The following is a 10,023-nucleotide window of genomic DNA, read 5'->3' as shown; positions in this document are numbered from 1 at the left end:
AGTTCCTTTTAGTTTTTCTCTGTTTTACAAAAGTACACAGTTTTGTTTGTTTTGATTACTACATAATGTTTTATCAAATGCTTACAAGCCATAAAGGACTTAACCATATTCTTATTGTTAGATATGTAGCCTGTTTTGATGTACTCTAAATTAAAATTAAAAAGTCAAGAGTGCAAAAAGGAACATTACATGTATGCTGTTCCTCTAAAGCATGATCATGGTACAAAAGAATATTGATATGTATGATTAAACAAGCCAACAACAAAAATCCAGTAACATTCAGGAACAGTTTACTGATTTATTAGATGAACGAACATATATCCATATAATCAATTGAAACTGTACGATATATAAAATAATTTAAGAAATGTTGGGAATTAGCAGCACCATCCATTATTGTAATTGCAAGAAAAACTTCACTTATTCTTTGCAAACACTAGAAGAGCGTAACTACTTTAAGACCTAATAATGCCACTGAATATCTGAGATGACTGAGAAGGGCATGTTCTTAGGCAAACACCTCCTTCTACTCCAAAGATTTGATGAGTGTATCTGATGATTAATGTTTTAGAAAAATGCTACTGAAATAAGAGATACTGCATAGTATTTTAATTAGGACTAATAGACTAATACCCAGCTACTTTAGCATGGCTCAATTACTTCTGCTTCTATGAAAAATTTAGTTCTGAATCATGAAATTAGAAATAAAAAATAATTTTTAAAAGACACTAGTTGTCTCTAAGAAACATTAAGTGGAACACAGGTCACTATGAAAATACACCATTTTTCCAGTTTGCTTAATAATTTACTTTAAAAAGTTCTGTAATTTTCATCACAAGTGACTTATACAAATTTCTTCATAAGCATTTTTAAAAGTTTAAATGTACTTCTAAAATCTAATAGATTCTTTTGATTTTTTTAAAAACCTTTAGCCCTGTTGTTTCATTTACTGTGTATCAGAGTTAAGAGATTGAATTTGTATGAAGTATACAAATTTACACACATTTTACAGCAACTTACACCCTAACATCTACAAAATTCACATTTATTATACAAGCAAGTACAAGGCCAGGATAAAACTGCTGAACTCCAAAAAAGTCAAACTGTATACTATTTTTATTTTGTCCTCTTAAAAAAGGTTCATCTTCAGCACCAACCTCAAAAAGCCCTCTTATATCTTAAGTTTGAGGATAAAAAACATTTTCTAGACATATTTCAGCACACACAAACAGTTTTTCTGTGCTGGTGAAGTAAAGGATTTCCGATTTTCTTCTGGCCTCGGAGTCTGCGTCGCACGGAAAGTTTAACAGAGTTCTTCCGCTGAGAGGCTGCGGGGAGGCTTGCAGGCTGAGCACCACTACTTCGACTTAAACCATTTCGTCTATGCTTCTTCATAAGAGGGCCAGAGTTGGATTCTTCTAATGTCCTTTTAAAGTTTTCTGGAGGGGTTCTTTCAACTTCTTGGGCTTTCATTTGACCTGGTGTTGACATCTTTAAATTTTTTTGGTCCATGATGGTGCTTGTGGAATTAGTAGGCACAAGGCCAACTGACAAATTATTAGTCAAAGAATCATGTATCCTTAAAGTCAGGGCTTTAGTACAATTTTCTTCAAGTGGCTGTGGATCTTTCGAGGGTATGACTGCAGCCAGGACATACCCTTGAGATATCTCAGGTGGGACTTCTAAATAATTCTCTGAGAAGACATTATTATGAACAAGGGTAGGTATGTGGTCCTTAGAGTTCAGCTGGGGCCAAGGGTCCTCTTCCAGCAACTGAAAAAAGAGAAGGTAAAGCAAATAAGAAATAATTTATTCTAGAATTAAGCTTAATAATTGGACAGATGAAAAGGTTTCACCAGAATAAGCAACAAACCTGTTCATTTTCTGGTTTATTTCCTATTATCTACTTTCTAACTTCTGAATATTTAGTAGTATGTAAAATGTAAAGTGCAACATTAAAGCAACAATGTCATAATGGAAACTCAGATTGTTGCTTTGCACCCATCTCCCAAACACTGTCCTGTAATTTGGGAAAAGCAGGACATATGAGAATCTACTGAGCACAGCTGGGGCAATACTCAAATAAATAAATAAAAATTATATGGGAACCTCCAGGTACTGTTTTTTTTTTTCTCAAAAGCTTCACAGGGGATTCAGATATGCCCTACTTCTTTATATGTAGTACTCTGGATCTACATATACTCAGAATACTCTCCCATCTCCAGACAGATAAGAACATTCTTCCTATCAAACCCAAATCTTCTACTGCAATAATATTTTATAATCATTGTCTTAATATTTCTCAAGGACTTAGTTTAAGCATAAATACTATTTTTTGCCCAAGTGTGTAACATTTCCCTCAATCATCTTCTCTTAATCAACATCAAATTTATTGAAATTGTAATATATTCTGAAAAGCCCAAGTAAACCCTTTTGTAGAATGGTAAATGTAGACATATTATCTGTTCTTCTGATATAAAATCTCTTAGGAATAAACACCTTTCTAAAAAATGCTATTATATAAAAGCATATTTATAAAAAGAATGTTTCCTTTAATGTTTCTAGAATTGGGGACAGGGGAGGTATGAAACAATCTAAAAGCATTTCATAATCTAACTAAACCTAAACGTGAACATACTTCACTGGAAAACGTATTGACTGTAGATCCAATGGAGACTGGAGATGAGAAACCCTAGTTCCTAATTTGGTACTTGCTCAAATAGACTGCTGCTTTTTTTTTTTAACTAGAATATACTCTTTCTTTCTATAGTTATTGGTCCATTTATTTACATTACACTGCATGGTTTATTGAAATCCCAATTCTTCTTACCTGTCTTAATACTGACTAGATGTTAGGCAGCAACCATATTTCAAAGTACCAGTGTTGAGACAGGATAACAGGATAGTCTCTGTTGCAGAATATTTACATATGGATTTCAATAATATCAACAACAAAAGTTGTATGTGACTGTATCTCTCTGCATTAGGTTGATTCCAGTGCTTACACTGGTCACAAGCACATTCTGGCCAATCACTGGCATTCTGTGGGAGTACACTGCATCTGTTAGCACAGGCAACCGGTCAGACTTCTTAGACTCATCTCAGATGAGCTATTTGTATTGTTAAACCTTCTTCTATGTTCATAAAACATTTGAGAGATTACCTCCTAAAAATACATACTTTAAAATTTTCACTATTCTCAGATGCCAACTTTCTGGCTCCATCTTACAATCCACCATTAAACAAATAATCAAAAATTGAGCCTAGAACACAACTGAAATTAAATGTTAATTTTCTGACAGAACTATTCCTCCTTCCTCCTTCCTAAGGCTCTTAAGATTATAAAAAACACCTAAATTTAGTTTTGACCTAAAGAAAAGATGGTGAGACTCAGCTCAATATGGCAGTGTGAGCAGGGTGGTGAAAATATCCTCCCAAAAATATATATATTTTTGAAAATACAAGAAATACAACTATTCCTAAAAGAGAGACCAGAGGATACAATACAAAAGCCAGGCTACATCTACATCTGCGAGAACTCAGCATCTCACAAAAAGGGTAAGATACAAACCTGTGACCTGGCAGGACCCAAACACTCCTCCAATCCCAGCTCACCAGCGGGAGGAAAAGAATCAGAGTGGGAGGGAGTGGAAGCACAGGACTGCTAAATAACCAGCCCTAGTAATATGCACTGGGAGCACAGACACACATTGCATGGTGTACTGGATATTAGAGAAACAGAAAAGTAAAATCCAAGATGGAGACTGCGAGCAGGTACCCACAGCTGGCTCCCCTGGGACAAAAGAAAAGCAGGCCCTTTTTAAAAGTCTTAAAGGGACAAGGGTTCAACAGCTGGACGAAATCATCCCAGCACAGTCAGCCCAGCATGCATGGAATCTTGAGGAACTTCAGGCACCCTAAGCCCCCGGGGGGTAAAGCAGCCCCGCAGCCCCTCACAACAATAAGCAGCCTGCTATTTATTCCCCCCCGGCCTGCGCTGCAAGCAAACCAGCTGACCCACTACAGCTGCAGAGCAGCCAGAGAACAGCCCCACCCACAGCAACCACACAGAGTCCCCTCCAAGTGTGCAGCTAACCGGAACACACAGAGGAAGCCAGAGTAAGGTCTGGAAGGCACAAAGGGGTGCTGTTCTTGCAGGAGAACACACCTGGCATGTCTGCCACCCCTGCAGCGCGCTAGGCTATCCCGAGGGCCGCTCCACCCACAGCAGCTCAGGAGATTATCAAAGAGACAGCTCCTGGTGTGTGGGTAACCGGCACAGGCAGTGGAAGCCAGAGTAAGGTCCAGAAGGCACGAAGGGGTGCTGTTCTCGCAGGAGAACACACCTGGCGTGGCTGCAGCCCCTCGCAGGGCACTAGCCTTTCCCAAGGGCCGCCCCACCCATGGCAGCTCAGATTATCCCAGAGACTGCTCCCAGTGTACGGGTAGACAGCACAGGCAGCAGAAGCCAGAGCAAGGTCCGGAAAGCACAAAGGGGTGCCGTTCTTGTAAGAGAACACACGTAGCGCATCTATGACCCCCTGCAGTGCACTAGGCTATCCCAAAGGCTGCCCCACCCACGGCAGCTCAGGCGATTATCCCTGAGACTGCTACCAGTGTTCAGGTAACCAGCACAGGCAGCATAACCCAGATCAAGGTCCAGAAGGCACGAAGGGGCGCCATTCTCACAGGAGAACACACTCAGTGTGGCTGCAGCCCCTTGCAGGGTGCTAGCCTTTCCCAAGGGCCGCCCCACCCACGGCAGCTCAGATTATCCCAGAGACTGCTCCCACTGTGCAGGTAGACGGCACAGGCAGTGGAAGCCGGAAAGCACGAAGGGCCGCCGTTCTTGTAGAATACACTTGGCACGTCTATGACCCCCTGCAGTCTGCTAGGCGATTCTGAGGGCCGCCCTGCCCACGGCAGCTCAGGAGATTATCCTGGAGACTGCTATCAGTGTGAGGGTAGACGGCATGGGCAGTGGAGCATGGCAAGGCGACCAACAAGCAGGAAGGGACTTTGTTCCCCCAGCTGGCACATGCACCACCTGCCTGTGACGACTTCTATCACCATGAAAAGGCAGAAGAATCTGGTACAGTCAAAAATCATTCAGACAACCCCAGAGAGACACCTTCATGAGATAGATATAACCAATCTTCCGGAAAAAGAATTCAAAATAAAAGTCATAACCATGCTGATGGACCTGCAGAGAAATATGCAAGAGCTAAGGGATGAAATCTGGAGGGAGATAACAGAAATGAAACAATTGATAGAAGGTCTTAAGAGCAGACTGGACGATGTGCAAGAGACTGTTAATGGAATAGAAATCAGACAACAGGAATACAGAGAAGCTGAGGGAGAGAGAGATAAAAGTATCTCTAGGAACAGAAGAATATTAAGAGAACTCTGTGACCAATCCAAACAGAACAATATCCGCATTATAGGGGTATTAGAAGAAGAGAGAGAAAAAAGTGATAGAAAGTGTCTTTGAAGAAATAATTGCTGAAAAATCCCCCAACCTGGGGGAGGAAATAGTCTCTACACGATGAAAGCCAACAGATCTCCCAACAGAAGGGACCCAAGGAGGACAACACCAAAACATATAATAATTAAAATGGAAAAGATCAAAGACAAGGACAGAGTATTAAAGGCAGCCAGAGAGAGAAAAAAGATCACCTACAACCCCATCAGGCTATCATCAGGTTTCTCAACAGAAACCTTACAGGCCAGAAGAGAATGGCATGATATATTTAATGCAATGTAACAGAATGGCCTTGAGCCAAGAATACTGTACCCAGCACGACTATCATTTAAATTTGAAGGAAGGATTAAACAATTTCCAGACAAGCAAAAGTTGAAGGAATTTGCTTCCGACAAACCAACTCCACAGGATATTTTATAGAAACCGCTCTACAAGGAAGCACTCCTAAGGCTAAATAGATGTCACCAGAGAAAATAAAATCACAGCAAAGAAAGCAGACCAACCAAATACTAATTAAACTCAAAAAATAATATCAACTATCCACAAAAGCAGTCAAATGAAACACAACAGAATACAGAATAAAACACCTAACACATAAAGAATGGAGTAGGAAGAATTAAGAAGGGAGAGAATTAAAGAATTATCAGACTGTGTTCTTAACAGCTTAATAAGAGAGTTAAGTTAGACGGATAGATAATAAAGAAGCTACCCTTGAACCTTTGATAACCACAAATCCAAAGCCTGTAATGGCAGTAAGTACATATCTATCGATGATCACCCTAAATGTAAATGGACTGAATGCCAATCAAAAGACATAGAGTACAGGAATGGATAAAAAGGCAACACCCATCTATAGGCTGCTTACAAGAGACTCACCTGAAACCCAAAAAAATACACACAGACTAAAAGTGAATGGATGGAAAAAGATATTTCATGCAAACAATGGGGAGAGAAAAGCAGGTGTTGCAGTATTTGTATCAGATGAAATAGACTTCAAAACAAAGAAAGTAAGAAGAGATAAAGAAGGACATCACATAATGATAAAAGGGCAGTCCAACAAGAGGACATAACCATTATAAATATATATGCACCCAATACAGGAGCACCAGCATATGTGAAACAACTACTAACAGAATTAAAGGACAAAACAGAATGTAATGCATTCATTTTAGGAGAATTTAACACACGACTCACTACAAAGGACATATCAAACAGACAGAAAATAAGTAAGGACACAGAGGAACTGAACAACACACTAGAACAGATGGACTTAACAGACATCTACAGAACTCCACACCCAAAAGCAGCAGGATACACATTCTTCTCAAGTGCACATGTAACATTTTCCAGAATAGACCACATACTACGCCACAAAAAGAAGCTCAGTAAATTAAAAAAGATGGAAATTCTACTAAAAAACTTCTCAGATCACAAAGGTATAAAACTAGAAATAAATTGTACAAAGAAAACAAAAAGGCTCACAAACATATGGACGCTTAACATGCTCCTTAATAATCAATGGATCAATGACCAAATTAGAGATCAAGCAATATATGTAGATGAATGACAACAACAGCACAAAGCCCCAACTTCTGTGGGAATGCAACGAAGGCAGTTCTAAGAAAAAAGTATATAGCAATCCAGGCCTATTTAAAGAAGGAAGAACAATCCCAAATGAACAGTCTAAAGTCACAATTATTGAAAATGGAAAAAGAAGAACAAATGAGGCCCAAAGTCAGCACAAGGAGGGACATAATAAAGATCAGAGAAGAAATAAATAAAATTGAAAAGAATAAGACAATAGAAAAAAAAATCAATGAAACCAAGAGTTGGTTCTTTGAGAAAATAAACAGAATAGATAAAGCCCTAGCAAGACTTATTAAGAGAAAAAGAATCTACACACATCAACAGAATCAGAAATGACAAAGGAAAAATCACGACGGACCCCACAGAAATACAAAGAATTACTAGACAATACTATGAAAATCTATATGCTAATAAGCTGGAAAATCTAGAAGAAATAGACAACTTCCTAGAAATATATGACCTGCCAAGGCTGACCAAAGAAGAAACAGAAAATCTAAACAGACCAATTACAGCAACAAAATTGAATTGGTAATCAAAAAACTACCCAAGAACAAAATCCCTTAACCAGATGGCTTCACAGCTTAATTTTATCAAACATTTAGTGAAGACCTAATATCCATTCTCCTTAAAGTTTTCCAAAAAATAGAAGAGGAGGGAATACTTCCAAACTCATTCTATGAGGTCAGCATCACTCTAATAACAAAACCAGGCAAAGACACCACAAAAAAAGAAAATTACAGACCAATATCCCTGATTAATATAGATGCAAAAATACTCAACAAAATATTAGCAAACTGAATTTAAAAATACATCAAAAAGATCATCCATCATGATCAAGTAGGATTTATTCCAGGGATGCAAGGATGGTACAACATTAGAAAATCCATCAACATCATCCACCACATCAACAAAAAGGACAAAAACCATATGATCATCTCCATAGATGCTGAAAAAGCATTTGACAAAATTCAACATCCATTCATGATAAAAACTCTCAACAAAATGGGTATAAAGGGCAAGTACCTTAACATAATAAAGGCCATGTATGATAAACCCACAGCCAACATTATACTTTACAGTGAGAAGCTGAAAGCTTTTCCTTTAAGATCGGGAACAAGACAAGGATGGACACTCTTCCCACCTCTATTCAACATAGTTCTGGGGGTCCAAGTCACGGCAATCAGACAACACAAAGAAATAAAAGGCATACAGATTGGCAAGGAAGAAGGTAAAGTATCCCTGTTTGCAGATGACATGATATTGTACATAACAAACCCTAAAGAATCCACTCCAAAACTACTAGATCTAATATCTGAATTCAGAAAAGTTGCAGGATACAAAATTAATACACAGAAATCTGTGGCATTCCTATACACTAACAATGAACTAGCAGAGAGAGAAATCAGGAAAACAATTCCATTCACAATTGCATCAAAAAGAATAAAATACCTAGGAATAAACCTAACCAAGGAAGTGAAAGACCTATGAAAACTACAAGACACTCTTAAGAGAAATTAAAGAGGACACTAACAAATGGAAACTTATCCCATGCTCTTGGATAGGAAAAATTTTGTCAAAATGGCTATCCCGGCTAAAGCAATCTACAGATTCAATACAATCCCTATCAAAATACCAACAGCATTTTTCAACAAGCTGGAACAAATAGTTCTAAAATTCATATGGAACCACAAAAGACCCTGAAGAGCCAAAGCATTCCAGAGAAGGAAGAATAAAGCAGGGGTATCTCACTTCCCAACTTCAAGCTCTACTACAAAGCCACAGTAGTCAAGACAATTTGGTACTGGCACAAGAACAGACCCACAGACCAATGGAACAGAATAGAGAGTCCAGATATTAACCCAAACATATACGGTCAATTAACATACGATAAAGGAGCCATGGATATACAATGGGGAAATGACAGCAAGCTCCCAATGTCCCAATGTCTTCAACAGCTGGTGCTGGCAAAACTGGACAGCTACATGTAAGAGAATGAAACTGGATCATTGTCCAACCCCATAAACAAAAGTAAATTTAAAGTGGATCAAAGACCTGAATGTAAGTCATGAAACCAAAAAATTCTTAGAAGAAAACATAGGCAAAAATCTCTTAGACATAAACATGAGCAACTTCTTCATGAACATATCTCCCCAGGCAAGGGAAACAAAACAAAAATGAACAAGTGGGACTATATCAAGCTGAAAAGCTTCGGTACAGCAAAGGACACCATCAATAGAACAAAAAGACATCCTACAGTATGGGAGAATATATTCATAAATGACATATCTGATAAAGGGTTGGCCTCCAAAATATATAAAGAGCTCGTGCACCTCAACAATCAAAAAGCAAATAATCCAATTAAAAAATGGGCACAGGATCTGAACAGACACTTCTCCAAAGAAATTCAGATGGCCAACAGGCACATGAAAAGATGCTCCACATCGCTAGTCATCAGAGAAATGCAAACTAAAACCATGAGGTATCACCTCACACCAGTAAGGACGGCCGCCATCCAAAAGACAAACAACAACAAATGTCGGTGAGGATGTGGAGAAAGGGGAACCCTGCTACACTGCTGGTGGGAATGTAAATTAGTTCAACCATTTTCATACTGGAAAGCAGTATGGAGGTTCCTCAGAATGCTCAAAATAGAAATACCATTTGACCCAGGAATTCCACTTCTAGGAATTTACCCTAAGAATGCAGCAGCCCAATTTGAAAAAGACAGATGCACCCCTATGTTTATTGCAGCACTGTTTACAATAGCCAAGGAATGGAAGCAACCTAAGTGTCCATCAGTAGATGAATGGATAAAGAAGATGTGGTACATATACACAATGGAATATTATTCAGCCCTAAGAAGTAAACAAATCCTACCATTTGCAACAACATGGATGGAGCTGGAGGGTATTATGCTCAGTGAAATAAGCCAGGCTGAAAAAGACAAGTACCAA

The 10,023-nt window shown here is 38.7% G+C and overlaps 1 protein-coding gene across 2 annotated transcripts in view; it reads right to left on the bottom strand.

Annotated features, from left to right (window-relative positions):
- Positions 1–284: 284 nt before the first annotated feature.
- PPM1D (protein phosphatase, Mg2+/Mn2+ dependent 1D) overlaps positions 285–10,023 on the bottom strand; it is a 73,071-nt gene continuing 63,332 nt past the window's right edge. For both annotated transcript variants that reach the window (XM_036911113.2, XM_036911112.2), the window contains exon 6: positions 285–1,773. In XM_036911113.2, the coding sequence (XP_036767008.2) occupies positions 1,216–1,773 (558 nt within the window). In that variant the 3' untranslated portion in view covers positions 285–1,215. The remainder of the gene's footprint in view (positions 1,774–10,023) is intronic.

This window comes from Manis pentadactyla, chromosome 4 (assembly GCF_030020395.1).
Source record: "Manis pentadactyla isolate mManPen7 chromosome 4, mManPen7.hap1, whole genome shotgun sequence".
Classification (NCBI taxonomy): domain Eukaryota; kingdom Metazoa; phylum Chordata; class Mammalia; order Pholidota; family Manidae; genus Manis; species Manis pentadactyla.
Note: the sequence above shows the minus strand (reverse complement) of the source record. Positions and strands in the feature narration are given on the sequence as shown.